We start from the raw sequence: 17,764 nt of genomic DNA on the forward strand, positions 1-17,764 counted from the left end.
CTATTACCAGCAGGAGAGTGAGTTTGTGTGTGTATGGGGGTGGGGGGGGATGTGAGAAAACCTGGATCTATGCAGGAAATAGCCCGACTTGATTATGTAAAGAGTTGTCACTTTGGATGGGCTAGCACCAGCAGGAGAGTGAATTTGTGTGGGGGGGTGGAGGGTGAGAAAACCTGGATTTGTGCTGGAAATGGCCCACCTGTTGATCACTTTAGATAAGCTATTACCAGCAGGACAGTGGGGTGGGAGGAGGTATTGTTTCATATTCTCTGTGTGTATATAAAGTCTGCTGCAGTTTCCACGGTATACATCCGATGAAGTGAGCTGTAGCTCACGAAAGCTCATGCTCAAATAAATTGGTTAGTCTCTAAGGTGCCACAAGTACTCCTTTTCTTTTTGCGAATCCCTGAGTGATGATTCTAGCCGGTTTGATAGATTTCCGTGTGTGTGTGGGGGGGGGGGGGGCACAGTTCTGCTTCCTTGTCACTGAAAGCTCCTCCCTTTGGGCTGAACTGAGGGAAGGCACCAAGGAAGTGTCAGAATGATGAATTGCTGTGATACACAGACTCTGTGTTTGTTATTAGAGCTATCAATAATGCACTGGCTGTTTTGTCACTCTGAAGATGAAACAAGCCTTTTGATACACATTCTGACTCAGTGGAAACCCTGATACGTTTGAAATAGACAGAGTATACATAGAGTGTACTCTCTGCTATTAAAAGCATTCAAGGCTCAGTGGAGAATCTAGTTAGATGCTTATTTTAATGCATAACTTAAAAAGAAAAAGTAAGGAAGAAGAAAGCAAAAATACTTGCTCCCGGTAGGTCATATCTAAATTTAGACCCCCCCCCTCCATTTGCTTTTGAGTCCCGAATGATTTCCAGGCTCGAAGACAGCAGAATGAGGGATGCAGCACAAATGCAATGCAGTTTGCATGGAAAGTCTCACTTATTTTGTTTGAAATCAAGGTGCAGAGAAGTTAAATGATAAGCGCACAGAGTGAAGTTCACCCCTACACAGAGGGCTTAACTGTTGCTTAAACCTTGTGCTAGCTCTCTGCACAGGGGAGCAGCGCACCCCAAGTGAGTCCATGGCAAAGCCGGGATTAGAACCTACATCTCTTGACTCTCAGGCCTGTGTCCCAGAAGCTCCCGTACTTCAGCACTAGGGAGCCTATCCATTTGACTCCGCATCCACTGGTTTGCTTTAGCTGATTTAAAATATCACTGAAAAAATTAATAGAGTTTATGACGGAAGAGTTACAATTTTACATCCAGTCAACGGGGGGGGGGGGGGGGGGGGGAAGAGGAGGGGGACAACACAACCACCACCACCACAAGAAGTTTTCAAACATGATTTATTCTTATGGTCTCAAAATATACCCAGCTCATAATTTCCCATGGCTGCCTTCTCTGCTGTACAGTGACAACACAGTTACATATTTTCCTTCTGAATAATTAATACAGTAAATACTTCAGCTAGCCCCAAACCAGGAACCTTCTACGCCACAAAATCCAGATCAGCAGAAAAACTGGATGGCCAGCCAGTTCCTAATGTTTGCTCCTTGCACAGTAAGCACAAATATAATGTCCTTTTAATGAGCACGTTCCCCATTTACAGTTTTGCATGAGTACATGCAAAGGGGCTGAGCAGGCGGGCCGGGTGCCTCAGTCATCTAGCAGGAATGACAAATCACTTCTTAGCTACGTTCGGTGGTTGACAGTGGGTGTGGAGATGTCAGACTGCCCTGGCTGGATTTTTAAATCCCTGGCCATAGAAGATGAACTTGCTATTTGAGTTAATGGGCTTGTGGTTGCTGTAGATAGCTGGCAGAGCAGCAGCTGATCATTACGGGTTTATCAATCACCCCCTGCACACAAAGACAGCTCCCCCTACACAGATGAATCCACTAAATCAGGGTGGGCAAACTTTTTGGCCTGAGGGCCACATTGGGATTGCGCAACTGTATGGAGGGCCGGGTTGGGAAGGCTGTGCCTCCCCGAACAGCTTGGCCTTCGTCCCCTATCCACCCCCTCCCACTTCCCGCCCCCCTCAGGGCCCCCGACCCATCCAACCCCCCCTGCTCCTTGACCCCTGACCGTCCCCTCCCAGGACCCTCCGCCCCTAACTGCCCCCCGGGGACCCCACCCCCATCCAACTGCCCCCGCCCACTTACCATACCAGAGCCAGCCATGCCATCGCACTGCCCGACATGAGCAGTGGGCTAGATCGCTGCCCCGGTGGCGGTGTGGCTGCGGGGGAGGGGGGACAGCAGGGGAGGGGCCAGGGGCTAGCATCCCAGGCCGGGAGCTCAGGGGCCAGGCAGGACGGTCCCGCAGGCCGGATGTGGCCCACGGGCCATAGTTTACCCACCTCTGCACTAAACAAAGGTCTTGAAGAAGCCCAATCTGTTCTACTGAGGGGAACATAAATTCATGTTTGGAATCACAGAATCAGGGAAATGTAGGACTGGAAGGGACCTTGGGAGATCATCTAGTTCAGCCCCTGCACTCAAGGCAGGACTATGTAATAACTAGACCATTCCTGACAGGTGTTTGTCTAACCTGTTTTAAAAACCTCCAATAATGGAGATTCCACAGTCTCCCTAGTACTTATTCCAGTGCTTAACCACCCTGACAGGAAGTTTTTCCTAATGTCCAGCCTAAACCGCCCTGGCTGCAATTTAAGCCCATTGCTTCTTGTCCTATCCTCGGAGGTTAAAGAGAACAATTTTTCAACCTCCTCCTTGTAAGAACTTTCTATGCACTTAAATTGCACAGCCGTCTCTTCTCCAGACTAAACAAGCCCAATTTTTTGGAAGGGTTAAGGATATCGTAAAAAAAAAATAATTACACAGCAGGTAGAGATGCCAATGAACCTATACCTCCAGTCAGTACAGGACTGGTAGTGTGCAGTATATCCAGCAAGGCTTTATCTAGTCCTGTTTTAAACACTGCAAGCAATAAAGATTCTGGGACTTCCCTTGGGAAACTATTCTCCAGTAGAATACTCTCCACCAACAGGAAGTTTTCCCTGATACACCACCTTAACTTTAATCTACCTCTAAACACACACACAGTTCAAAAAAACCCTTTACTCCAAGCAGAGGTTTGACCCCCCCACAAAAGGGAGAAGTACCAGAGACGCCACGAAGTCCACTAAGGATTTCACTATTGCTATTGATTTTACACAGAAGGCACCCAGATACTACCCAGATGGGCAGCAGTATAAAACTCTAAGACAGATACATTTTCTTGTTCTTAAATTTCATCCTGGTAATGGCAGTCACACTCCCTTAAACCACCCCAGCAAATTACTGCCCCCCTTGGAGCTTGCACCCTGCAGGATTACCCGCAGCTGCTCATCACGTTTGTTCTCCAAGAGTCATCGTTTGGCCAAATGAAACATATTCAGATCTTTTAACCTTTCATCATAAATCACTTTCTCCTGCTGCTTCACTATTTCTATTGCTCTTCTCTGATTCCCTCTCAATTCATATACTTCCTTGTATTCACAGTTGCTAGAACTAGGGGACAGGGGGGGACTGAAGCTTGAAGTCGTTTCCATCATATAAAGGTTTTACAGTTTGGTTCAATGGCTCTCCGCACCCCACTATACAAACTGTCCCAGCACCCCCGCTTGTACTATCCACTAAAAACAACAATCGCCAACCAACCCGTGTTTCTTGGAGATACAGTAAGTGGAAAGTGGAGCAAATGAAAACTGGAATACAGAGCAGTTTGTGCCTAAAACATTGGAAAATTGTTCAAGAACAGGTGGAAAATAAGAGCCAAGGCGCACAACCAAGGTTTGCACGATATGAAGAGAGTGGCTGCATTCACATTCATTACTACAAATGAATTAAACCCCTATTACTCCTGAGATTTCTATTAAGTTCAGATTGAACGTGTATCATCTTGCTTGCATGCAGGCCTGGCAGAATTTGATTTGATTTTTTTTTAATATATAATTTCAAAGGATATCAATGCTTATTTTAAGCATTTTTTCTATTTTTTAATCTCTAAATTTTCACAATTGCACAAAAGTATGAATTTTTAAGCTTTTTTATTTTTATTGATTTAAATTTTCACAGTTGCAGGAAATTGTAGGGTGCGGGGGGGAAGACAATTATTTACCGTAGATGTTGACATTAAAAAAGTTAAAGCTTTATAGTGTTGAAAAATGGTCAACATCACGGTCAAAAATATACAAAGTAAATATCCTTAAATGAAACTAAAATTCTCGAGCTGCGTTTTTCTTACTTTATCTAGCTGTAAATTTCAGTTAATGTCGACAGAAATATCTTTTAGTTTGTTTGTGTGTTTGGTGAAATCAACATTTCCTGATAAAAACCTAATTCTTCCAAGCCTACTTGTATGGTACAGTCCCTCCCCATACCTTTCATCTTCTCTGCCCATTTTAAGATGGCACAGGTGCCCATTGGATATGTGGCTTGTGGCTAGAGCGGTGCACCAAATTCTAGAAGTCTATTATGTGTTATATACTCCTTTCCCTCACTCTGTGTCTGTCTTGGCTATTTAGACTATAAGCTCTTCAGGGAGGGACGGTGCTTCTCTGAAGACAAAGCCTAGTACATCACCTACCACACTGAAGCCCCATTTTTGGTCAGTCATTAGGCACTAAACATGATAAATGTGATTAATAAATAATAATAAGTGTAAGGAGAATACAGGTATTTGCTAACTTAAATGAGAGCCAGAGGAAAAAGGAGATTTCAACCCTTCATCATTTAAGTGACACGAATATTCCATAAATCGCTCATTTTAAATGATTTCCCCCTCATATTCCTACAAAACTAAAATACTAAAAAGGTCCCAGCTACAGAAGGGGATAAAACGGTTCAAAACATCACAGCTCCATCGTTAGCAATGTTTCACCAAAAGCAATTTTAAGAAGCCAGCATGAGAAATCCCTCCTTTTTTTTTTTTGTGAATGGATTCACCATTGATCAACCTACAGTCCTTTTCGCAGAATGATAAATCACGGTGCCAGCATTTACAACCCGCCTGCCAAGTTTTATCCTTTTGGGTTTTAAACAGCTCCGTTAAAAACCCAGTGGAAGGGAGGACTCCATAAGTCAAGTCTGTCTGTGTAGCCAGGTGCTTCTGCCATGCCTATCACTGCAGCAGCTGGGTGCAGGACCCAACCAAAGCACACACCCCATTAGTGTTAGCATTTGCATAAAGAGCTCACTGTCACAGGATGAAACTCGCCCACTCGAGTAGGGTCTGCAGAAGCCTCCCCAACCCCATTTCTGCACCATGCGGTGGGGGAGCTGCAGAGCGGGTGCATGTGGCAATTGTGCATCAGCTCCATAAAGGTCACCATGGAGAAGGAATCTGGGGACAGCAAGTCAGTCAGTCAGTCAGCCAGCAACAGGTCCAGTGGCCCACAAATCAGTGCATAGTAAGAATACTTGAGAGGGACTAGAAGTCAGGAGGCCTGGCTTCTATTCTTGGCTCTGCCACTGACTCACTGTCTTCCCCTGGACAAGTCACTCATTCATTGATTTAAGGTCAGTAGGGACCATTGTGATCAACTAGTCTGACCTCGTCATGCTTCAGGGCTTCAGCCGATCACCCACAGGGGGTAAGGAAGGGTTTCCCCGCCCCACCACTGTATTCTGGGGTTTGGGGTTTTGTGTCACCTTCCTCTGAAGCATCAGAGATGGCCATGGAACATTGGACGGGGTGAGCCAGGGCTCTGAGGTGGCACCGAGCATTCTCTATTAAGTGTCTGGCTGGCTGGCTCTTGCTCACTTGCTCAGGGTCTAACCCATCGCCATGTGCGGGGCTGGGAAGCAATTCTTCTCCAGGTCAAACCTGCAGTGACCTTGGGGTTTTTTACCTTCCTGTGGAGTGTGGGGGGTCACTTGCCAGGATTATCTGTGTGGGTCTGTTTCTATCTGTGTGTTTAACTACGTGAGTGCGTTCTTCACCTTCCTCTGCAGTGTGTGGGTCACTTATCTGGGTTTCCCTCACTTCCTCAATTCCCAGACGTTGCAGAGGCCTCGGGCATTGGTGCATTTCAGTCACTCCTGCGCTCTGCCTGTGGCACAACTGTCGAGTCTCCTGTGGGCTGTAATTGTGTCTGGGTGCAGGGTGGTGTTGGCCACCGGTGACATAAGGGAGGTCAGACTCGAGGATCTGGTGGTCCCTCTGGCCTTCAACTCTATGACTCCTGCACAGCACAGGCAGAGAATTTAACTCAACCATTCCTGCATCGAGCCCAGCTTGTTAAACTCACTTCCCCTCTCTGTGCCTCAGTTTCCCCATATATAATGGGGAAAGTGTAAAGCACGAGCTGCCCTGTGCCCTGTTCATAGGCTAACAGAGTGCCTCCCTCCACAGGCCGGACCAGTTCCCCATATAAAATTGGCTTCGTGCTCTGAGAGGGATGTTAATTTTACTCTGAAGAATGACATATGTTGGATCAGCTCCAATTACACAGCAAGTGAGGGGATTTCACTGAGTATTTGCTATCACCAGGTGAACACAGAGGATGAAATAATCAGTGTAAAATCTCTCTCCCCTCACACTGGGAACAGCTGTGTATTCGAGCTATTTAGCTGCATTTCCTTTGCAACCTGCTGTGCCCTGAAATGCTGTCCATGTACCAAAGTGATCACATTGCACCTTCCTGGCTGCCCGCAGCACTCACAGTGCAAACACATATGCATGCCATTCCAAGCATCACTTACCACCCAGCTCCCCCAGGCGACACTGCTGGGGAAGACACTGGTCCTCCTGCAAAACCAACACTGAGCAGCAGGGCCCCTTCCAGCTGCAGAGAGGTTTGGGGCACATGGCTGTGCTGTGCATGGGGCTCCAAAGTTCCTCTTCTGCTCTGAAAACAGGAATTCCCTCTGTTTCTTCTTAAAAGTTGCTCCTTCCTTTAACCTTCTAGCACCAGTCCCACCCAGCTATACCCACTCCCACTGTTAGGATATAGATATTCAGGCCTGTCTGTAAAGGCCTATACTCTAAGAATTTAGGTGTATTCTTATCACTTGGCTAGTGATAGAGGTATAAAAGAAAGAATCAAAACCACTGTCTGCCAGTGTAAGGGCCTTCTCTTACTGTGACAGTTTGTGGCCCTGTGCTTAGGCTCAGGCCTTTGGCTAAGCAGCAGAGGCAGCCATAAGCTGGGAAGCGACCGGTCACATCCTCACATTCCAAACTAGTCACATTGAAATAAGGTGCTATTGGGCTGTTAGGCACTATCAGGACAGGATTGTATTCCTATCACCTCCAGAGAAAGGGAAGTGCCTAGAAAATGTAAAAGGAAACTTAGTTGGATAGCATCCTGTCTGGCAAGAACTCACTTATCAATAGCTGGGATGTGAAATCCTCACTTCTGTATTGTTTTGTCATTATAGTTCCCACTTTGCTGTTGTTTGTCTGTATAATCTCTGTCTGGTTCTGTGATTGTTCCTGTCTGCTGTATAATTAATTTTGCTGGGTGTAAACTAATTGAGGTGGTGGGATATAATTGGTTACATAATCATGTTACAATATGTTAGGATTGGTTAGTTAAATTTCAGGAAAATGATTGGTTAAGGTATAGCTAAGCAGAACTCAAATTTTACTATATAATCTGTAGTCAATGAGGAAGTGACTGGGTGTGGGTGTGGGTGGGCATGTGGGTGTGTGAGATGGGGACAGGGAATGGGGGTAAGAAAATTGGAATCATGTTTTGCTAAAGGGGGAGATGGGAACAGGGAATGGGGGTAAGAAAATTGGAATCATGTTTTGCTAAAGGGGGAAATGGGAACAGGGAATAGGAGTAAGGAAGTTGGAATCATGTTTGGCTAAGGGCAGGAATGGGAACAGGGACACAGGTGTAAGGCTCTGTGGTGTCAGAGCTGGGAAGGAGGATACTAAGGAAGGAAACTGGAATCATGCTTGCTGGAAGTTCACCCCAATAAACATCGAATTGTTTGCACCTTTGGACTTCGGGTATTGTTGCTCTCTGTTCATGCGAGAAGGACCAGGGAAGTAAGTGGGTGAAGGAATAAGCCCCCTAACACCCACCTCTCTGATTCAGCACTTTAGACGGCAAGATCCTCAGGGCACAGAACTTGGATGTTCAGAGTGCCAGGCAGACCTTTGGTAGCATGCATATTAAATCATAATAATGGGTACGTTGCAAACATCAGGTCAAAGCAAGTCCTAGGGCAAGGAAGTGCAGAAAGGGAAGTCTCATCGGTGCTAACTTCCAAGTTTTGCACTTCCTAACCTTTTACCTGTGGTCGACCAGCGATTACTGCCTGTCTTGTCTATTTAGATTGGGGCAGGGAATGCTCCTTGCTGTTTGCAGTGTACTGGAGTAACAGCGCTGTCTCTCCTTAAAGCGATTTTCCCATCCTTGCACACCAAAATGACCTCTCCTTGGCAATCAAGAACCACTGAAAGCTGGATGGGCCACTGTGCACCCCGACTTCTTGCTGACCTGACACGCAACTGGTCTGTGGTGGATTTTTGCCATCAGCATTGACTGAACCTCTCTTAGGAAATGCCATTGCTGGGCACGGCAGGTGAACTAGGTACCGGGGGTGCCGTGCAAAGTTCTACCTCTTGAGAAGCGGCCTCGTAAGAAAGAGGCAATCGGAGAGGTCTGCTCATAAAAGGAGAGTGCGGGGAACGGGCCCGAAAGCTGGAATGCGGCAGTTTGTTGATAAAAGGATACGGTCTCATTCCACTTTTGCTAGAACACGCAGTTTGACCTGTCCAAACCAAACAGGACCTGCTGATTTTACCTGTCCGCAGGAGCCAGTTTTTACTTAATTAAGGTACAGCTTAGCTATTTAGATCCCTACTGATATTTGTTGGCTTCTGTCATGGGCTCGAGGCATATTTGTTTTTGCCTGCACTTCAGAATTTACAGGCTATCGCTCTCTCTGGTAATCGGATCAGACTGTTCAGACCATTTTTGGTCATAGTGCTAAAGCAGCACTGTCAGAACAGGAACATTCATTCCTAGGTGAGCATTCCCGAGGGGAGGAGATGCCACCTTCCAAAGGCTCGGTGACTTTGGATATCTAGGTCAGTACTCAACCACTGCAGCCCAGTGACCAATCTGCCTCCCACTGCAGCCCACGAACTGCAAAAAATAAACCAGCCATGTCATTCAGAGGATCAAGTTCTGGTAGCCTAAAATGGGCACAATCTGCCCCAGTTTATTGCTATATTCATTGCTCATGAACCAGCTCAAATATGGATGAGTAGAACTCTTGGTAAAAGAAGGGTGGCCTTCTGGTTAAGGCACTGGACAGGGACTCAGGAGATCTGGGGTCAATTCCCTGCTCTGCCAGACTCCATGTGTAACTTTGAGCAAGTCACTTCATCTCTCCATGCCTCAGTTCCCCATCTGTGAAAAGGGGATAAGCCTTCCTTTATTCCCACCCTTTGCCTGCCATGTCTATTCAGACTGTAAAATCTTTGGGGCAGGGACTGTCTCTTACTTGATGAATGTACAGCCCCTAGCACAATGGACCACCCTCTCGAAACTCTTCTGCTGCTCAAACTATCATGATTAGAGTCCTACCAAATTCACGGCCTTGAAAAAAGCATCACAGACTGTGAAATCTGATCTCCCCCGTGAAATCTGGCGAGTGTAGGGGAGGGGCCGGCCTGGGGGCTCTTACCCTGTGTCAGACTCCAGATGCTAGTCCCAGCTGGGCTGCGGGGGGGACCATAACTTCCTCTTCCCCTGCAGGGCCCACTCCCAGGGCCAGGTCAGATGCATTTCTGGGAACCTCCCCTGGCCGCAGGAAGCTGCGCAGCTGCTCGATGGGAGCCCCGCTCTGGGGACAGCAGCACCGCCAGCAGCAGAGCAGAAGTGTGGCAATACCAAGACCCCCACCACAATAGCCTTGCAACCCCCCTCCGCCCCTGGCAAAAAAACTCCATTTTGGGGTCAGGACCCCCACAGTTACAACACAGTGAAATTTCAGATTTAAATATCTGAAACCGTGAAATTGACCGAAATGGATGGCAGATTTGGTCGGGCCCTAATCATGATGAATGGAACACTGAGACCCCCTCAACCACAAAACGTCCAGTCCTTCCAACCTCCCAGGGCTGGCAATGCTACTGACACCAGCAGGTCATGGTCCAAATCCCGTTATTTACACGTGGACGGTGCCCGCAGGTCTTTGTTGCCAACCTAACGCCGTTTCTATGGTTAAGCAGAAAAGTCATCCATGACCGGCTTTAAATCACCTCCCTTTGTGGCACAAATACCAGCAGATTAATGATGCAGCACAGAGGGACTAATCTAGGCATCTGAAACTTGGAGAAGAGGAATAGATCCACAGTCATTCGGGACTTCATGACAAAAGAAGGGACTGAGCTCACCATTGTCCTTGTTCTCTAAAACCGACTGCAGCTATAGGAGAATCTCATTTACCCATCGCAGTTTGCGACTTCTGACACATAACTGAGCACTTCTGCCCTCTAGTGGATGGAATCAGTGGAGACTGAACGGTTCACTAAATACACTTGGGTAACAGGCAACTCAAAGCAGCAGCTCATCCAGCAGGGCTGACTGCAACATGACCCCCTTCAATAAAGCCTGACAGCTCAGCCCTGCAGGTTTCCTGCTGGTATTTGGTTTGGCGATGGCCGGGATTAGGGAGTGGCCAAGACTTGCCTGATGTGGTGGACATGCAACGACTTTCCAGCAGGCCTTGTACAGGGTGACGTGAACATGCCACAGCCCCATCCCAAGAGCTTTCCTCCTTAGTGACAATGTGCAGGGTCTTTTGACCATGTGCACAAAGGATCTGCTGCGGCCAGGAACTTAACAAGAATCTGGCAGGGGAACCACACCAAACAGGAGCACTAGGCTGACATATACCCAACTCAGCCAACAGGTCTTTTATTCCTACGCCTGTGCCTGGCAGGCCAGCATCAAACAGCAATCATAGCATCACAGAAATGTAGAATGGGCATGGACCTCACCAGGTCCTCTAGTCCACTCCCCTGCACTGAGGCTGGGCTAAGTATTATCCAGAGCCCCCCGACATGTATTTGTCTAACCTTTGCTCCTTGCTTGCCTTTGCCCAGACACTCACCATGCTTCTGGTGTTGCCCTCCTCTTTACATCTCAGAGCAACGTTAAGGATGGGGAGGGTACAGCACAGCCACAACCATCATGGAGGAGGTGGATGTGTCTCCCTGCACCAACTTCTTACTCTCCTGTTGACATCCCTCCTCCAGGCAGCAGGAGCCATTTCTTACCTGGGCAAACGTTTCTCTGGGGAAGCCTCGCTGCTGTCACTTGATACTAATATCCTGCATGAAGCCAGTGAAAGACTGACTGTGAATTTCACCGTGGGATAAACGGACACTGGAACAGCCTTGTAATATTTTGCCTCATTCATTTGGCAGGGGAAGATTTTAGAAACAAAGCGAATAATGCGACTGATGACCCTTTCTATTTCTTTGGATCGTAAGTCCTTACGTAGAGGCCTAACTAAACATCGGAGTACTCCCTAGGGTGACCAGATAGCAAGTGTAAAAAAATCGGGACGGGGGGTGGGGGGTAATAGGTGCCAATATGAGAAAAAGCCCCCAAAATTGGGGTGGTCCCTATAAAATCGAGACATCTGGTCACCCTAGTACTCCCATGGACTTCACTTGAACGGCTCGCGTGCTTATAATTAGGCATCTGCTTCAGTACCCTTGCTGAGCTGGGGCTGCAATGCACTGTGGCATCCTTCTCCAGGATTGGGCGCAAAAACTCAAGTCCCTGCCCAGTGGCGGTCACTGATGAACCCACCACCCTTTCTGTAAGGGTGAATGGTTGAGATTTTTCAAAGCCGCGCAAGGAACAGACACACACTGGTTTTTGTGCAAGGTTAAGCAGCCGTCGCGATGACTGCATTTTAAGCAGGGCTGGATCATTTTAGGGCTCTTGACCAACATTTGTAGCTGTGCACACACAGAATGGGATAATCAGATTTCACGCTGCAGAGCGCAAGCTGACCCCACGCTCCATCCCGCCCAAGTAACAGCCCTGGACAATCAGACAGCTTCTTCTGGTTACCTGCCTCGTAAGCATGATTTGATTCCCCGCTGGCAAATCCTCCCCAGTAAACTAAGTAGAGAAGCTAAAACCACAAGGGGACAAGAGCTTGGTATCTGAAATCTGAAGGGACAGGAATTTAATTGGGAGGTGCTTAAAAAAAATCTAGAGTCTTGGAGAAATGTCATTAGCACTAAAGAAGAGGAGAATGCCACGCCGTCCTCTCTCTGCAGCTGCTTGCCAGAGAAGCAACACCCCAACCCGCCATAAAACTCCCATTTCCCTCCCACCAGCCACCCAGCACAGGGACTCCCCAATCCGTACCTGGCTGCAGTTTTGCGTCAGTGTATTTTCTGGCGAGGGTTTGTTCCTGGGCTGTCCTTGTTGGCTGCAGTCCAGCTGAATCAGGCTTCTGCATTCCTGATGGCAGGTATATTTGCAATCTAAGCAGGGGGGAAAAAAAACAAACAAAACTGAAGGATGCTTTAGAAATAACGAATGGTTTTAAAGGGGAATAAAAAACAGAACAATGAAACAGTGAGAAATAAAAGGCATCAGATTTCTGCTGAAGGTCAAATTCTAAAGTTACAGAACCCAATGTCCAGGATGGCACCATTGCAACTGCAAGTGAAGCACGCCTATATACCCACCCCAAATTGCAGCCACAATTATTATTTCCATTGTGGTAATGCCTCCAAAACCTACACAGGACTCAGGCCCCATTGTTCTAGGTGTCAGAGGAACAGCCGTGTTAGTCTGTATTCGCAAAAAGAAAAGGAGTACTTGTGGCACCTTAGAGACTAACCAATTTATTTGAGCATGAGCTTTCGTGAGCTACAGCTCACTTCATCAGATGTATACCGTGGAAACTGCAGCAGACTTTATATACACACAGAGAATATGAAACAATACCTCCTCCCACCCCACTGTCCTGCTGGTAATAGCTTATCTAAAGTGATCAACAGGTGGGCCATTTCCAGCACAAATCCAGGTTTTCTCACCCTCCACCCCCCCACACAAATTCACTCTCCTGCTGGTGCTAGCCCATCCAAAGTGACAACTCTTTACATAATCAAGTCGGGCTATTTCCTGCATAGATCCAGGTTTTCTCACATCTTCTCACATCCCCCCCACCCCCATACACACACAAACTCACTCTCCTGCTGGTAATAGCTCATCTAAACTGACCACTCTCCAAGTTTAAATCCAAGTTAAACCAGAACATCGGGGGGGGGGGGGTAGGAAAAAACAAGAGGAAACAGGCTACCTTGCATAATGACTTAGCCACTCCCAGTCTCTATTTAAGCCTAAATTAATAGTATCCAATTTGCAAATGAATTCCAATTCAGCAGTTTCTCGCTGGAGTCTGGATTTGAAGTTTTTTTTGTTTTAAGATAGCGACCTTCATGTCTGTGATTGCGTGACCAGAGAGATTGAAGTGTTCTCCGACTGGTTTATGAATGTTATAATTCTTGACATCTGATTTGTGTCCATTTATTCTTTTACGTAGAGACTGTCCAGTTTGACCAATGTACATGGCAGAGGGGCATTGCTGGCACATGATGGCATATATCACATTGGTGGATGTGCAGGTGAACGAGCCTCTGATAGTGTGGCTGATGTTATTAGGCCCTGTGATGGTGTCCCCTGAATAGATATGTGGGCACAATTGGCAACGGGCTTTGTTGCAAGGATAAGTTCCTGGGTTAGTGGTTCTGTTGTGTGGTATGTGGTTGTTGGTGAGTATTTGCTTCAGGTTGCGGGGCTGTCTGTAGGCAAGGACTGGCCTGTCTCCCAAGACTTGTGAGAGTGTTGGGTCATCCTTTAGGATAGGTTGTAGATCCTTCATAATGCGTTGGAGGGGTTTTAGTTGGGGGCTGAAGGTGACCGCTAGTGGCGTTCTGTTATTTTCTTTGTTAGGCCTGTCCTGTAGTAGGTAACTTCTGGGAACTCTTCTGGCTCTATCAATCTGTTTCTTTACTTCTGCAGGTGGGTATTGTAGTTGTAAGAAAGCTTGACAGAGATCTTGTAGGTGTTTGTCTCTGTCTGAGGGGTTGGAGCAAATGCGGTTGTATCGCAGAGCTTGGCTGTAGACGATGGATCGTGTGGTGTGGTCAGGGTGAAAGCTGGAGGCATGCAGGTAGGAATAGCGGTCAGTAGGTTTCCGGTATAGGGTGGTGTTTATGTGGCCATTGTTTATTAGCACTGTAGTGTCCAGGAAGTGGATCTCTTGTGTGGACTGGACCAGGCTGAGGTTGGTGGTGGGATGGAAATTGTTGAAATCATGGTGGAATTCCTCAAGGGCTTCTTTTCCATGGGTCCAGATGATGAAGATGTCATCAATATAGCGCAAGTAGAGTAGGGGCTTTAGGGGACGAGAGCTGAGGAAGCGTTGTTCTAAATCAGCCATAAAAATGTTGGCATACTGTGGGGAACGCAATGCCATCCACAGCCTCAGAAACAACTCTGACATCATAATCAAAAAGGCTGACAAAGGAGGTGCTGTTGTCATCATGAATAGGTCGGAATATGAACAAGAGGCTGCTCGGCAGCTCTCCAACACGAGTTTCTACAAGCCATTACCCTATGATCCCACTGAGAGTTACCAAAAGCAACTACAGCATTTGCTCAAGAAACTTCCTGAAAAAGCACAAGATCAAATCCGCACAGACACACCCCTGGAACCCCGACCTGGGATATTCTATCTACTACCCAAGATCCATAAACCTGGAAATCCTGGGCGCCCCATCATCTCAGGCATTGGCACCCTGACAGCAGGACAGTGGGGTGGGAGGAGGTATTGTTTCATATTCTCTGTGTGTATATAAAGTCTGCTGCAGTTTCCACGGTATACATCTGATGAAGTGAGCTGTAGCTCACGAAAGCTCATGCTCAAATAAATTGGTTAGTCTCTAAGGTGCCACAAGTACTCCTTTTCTTTTTATTGTTCTAGGTGATGTGCAAACAAACATTTACTACAATGACACACATAAATGGCCTGTCAGATGCCTAACTGGTGATTTGCACGCACATTTATTGTGACCAAGCATGCAAATGCATGTGCAAACCAGACAGCTGTACACAGGAAGTACCAATAAAGACTAGTTAATGGGAATTGTTGCAGACTAGTGGTTGGAAAACCGGGATTTAGGACTCCTAGGTCCTATTCTTGACTATACTATTTAGATTATGATACATTGGCCAAATCATGACCTCACTGAGTTTACCCATATGTGAAATGAGGGTAATAATACACCCCACTCTCATGGGGGTATTGAGGCTTTCACTAGTATTTGCAGAGTACCCTGATATCCTGAGACAAAAGGTATCAGAGAAGCACCAAATAATCACATATGTTAATGGGCTGAAGTTTACACTTTACCAGTGAACAGAAGCCTGTCAGTATTGGCTTGGCACAGGGGTTATTCAAATGACCTTGGCGACGTAACTGGTTTTCACAGCGCTCCGAGTACGCGTGGCACTCTGCAGACCAGCCCCACCGCCAGGTCCCTGCCTCAAAGAGCTTCCCGTCTCAGTGCCCCACATAGCAGCCGTCAGACCGAAAAACGATCTGCTAACGGAATTCTCAGTCGCGTGTCCCAAAAGCCTCGCCTACATGCAACGCTCAACACGACACAGGCTTTGCTGCCTCAGCACTTGCCTTAAACATTCGTTTGCCATCAGAACGCATAAAGGCAAAAATAATAATGGAGAAAAGCAAACCCTACTCCCATTTACGCTAAGACACTGGCAGAGAGGCAGGTGAGCCCTCGAGATTAGCACTTGGTGACGCACTGTGAGAAAGGGGGGGAAAAAAACCCAGAAACCCAAAGCGTGACAAGCACTGTAATTAAACATGAAAACAAAGCCCGCTTGCCCTAGTACACACATGACATTAGCCATGCTTCCAGGAGAGTAGCGAGTACTTTTACCCATGAACAGCGGGGAAGAGAGTAATTCTAAACCTCTGTTGCCATGAGCAATGAAAAGCTTTGCAGTGTTTTCTTCCCATTTCTTTCCTTTTATTTCTATGCGGGACACTTAGGAAGGAAAATATTTGGTTTATCTGATCAATTTAGGGTTTGAACAGGAAAGAAAAACCCGAGACACATTCTTCACAGGGGAAATACCGGATGTTTTAGTTCCCAGAGTACCGTAAGAGTGGTAAGCACACAAGAGTCACTCACTCAGTACAGTACCTTGTTCAGGCTACTTGGAGCCAAAGACACAGCTACATTTGCTGCAAAGGTGATATAAAAAATTAAGACCCTTGTCCTGTAAATTGTTCCATGTGGGTACTGAGCTCTGCTCAGGTGGAACAACTTGAAGAGGATTCGGAGTCAGACATGGAACCATTGCAAAAAATAAAATAAAATAAAATTAAATCTACATTTCTTTGATTGAGTGATTTGTGTTTCCTAGTGCAAGATGTTACACTCAACTCCAATTAGTACACTAAGAGATGTGCCCTTCCCGATATTCAAACAAACAGAGAGAAATACTGAACGCCCCCCCCCACCAAAAAAATTCCCAACTGACCAATACAAGAAACCATTCACAGGAGGTCAAGCTACGGATGAGATGAGCCCAGAATAAAATTCCAGACCCAAAGCCACACACTTTGGGAGTATTTGGATTTGAAGTTGTGTATCTGGCTCCCAGCTCTCTAACCAGTTGGACCAAAACCCCACTCCAGAAGCAGAGCTGGAATGCAGTCAAGGAGTTCCCAGCTACGAGCCCTGTATTCTTCCACTAGACCATTACCAGCATGCCACCTTCCCGCCCACACAGAGAAAAGGTTCAGAGATACGAATTGGTTTATCAGCATGGAAAGTATCTCTAAGTGGTGAGGAGAGAGAGAATGGTTAGAACTATGGCAGCAGGAGTCTTTAGCACAATCCTGCTTTCTCTTGGTGGGTGAGGAAATGCATCTAGCCTTGCACAAAATTCTCTGCTACAGCAGTCCCTAGTCACTCACGCACCCTTGCCCAACAGAAACCTGTAGTAGTTATTATAAAGCTGACACAGGTGGAGTTTCCTGCCTTACTCTTTACTAGTTTTTCTCCTGATCTGAAACGAGAAGTGCTGACACTTGGATACCCCGAGTAGAAGGTAACATCCCATTCCACTGAATCCACACTGCATCTCGCAAGTCTTGACAGCAACGCTCCTTTTCGGGCATCGCAGCTGATGTCCCTCCAACTCTGACCACACCTCTTGCGTTGGGGGTTTGACAGACTGATTTTCTAGCAGTGGAAGAACACGTCTATTGCAAGGCTCTGCTAAACTGAAGCAAGATGCCTTCCTTCTGATACCAGTAACGTAACCAGTCACTTGTACGTAAAGTGTTGGTGTGGTAGTCAAGGCCTAAAATAGGCACCATCATCCACTAGTTACTGGACGTTAGGACTTCTGAGTTCTGTTTCTAGCTCTGACATTGACTCATTGTGTGACACAGGGCAAGCTGAGGCAGTTGAGAAAAAGGAGAATATCGTTCTGGGGTGTATTAAGAGGAGCGTGGTATGTAAGACGCAGGAGTTCCGCTCTATTCAGCGCTGGTCAGGGCTCAGCTGGAGAATGGTGCCCAGTTTGAGGCACTGCGCTTTAAGAAAGATGTGGACGAACTGGGGAGAGTCCAAAGGAGAGCAATAAAAAGGATGAAAGGTTGAGAAAACGTGACCTACGAAGAAAGGTTAAAAAACTGGGCATGTTT

General features: G+C 46.8%; 1 protein-coding gene across 1 annotated transcript in view; it reads right to left on the reverse strand.

Moving 5' to 3' along the window:
- RASSF5 (Ras association domain family member 5) overlaps positions 1-17,764 on the reverse strand; it is a 93,682-nt gene that overhangs the window by 54,202 nt on the left and 21,716 nt on the right. Inside the window, exon 2 of the mRNA XM_048826940.2 lies at positions 12,376-12,494. Within this exon, the coding sequence (XP_048682897.1) occupies positions 12,376-12,494 (119 nt within the window). The remainder of the gene's footprint in view (positions 1-12,375; positions 12,495-17,764) is intronic.

Source organism: Caretta caretta, chromosome 21 (assembly GCF_965140235.1).
Source record: "Caretta caretta isolate rCarCar2 chromosome 21, rCarCar1.hap1, whole genome shotgun sequence".
Lineage (NCBI taxonomy): Eukaryota > Metazoa > Chordata > Testudines > Cheloniidae > Caretta > Caretta caretta.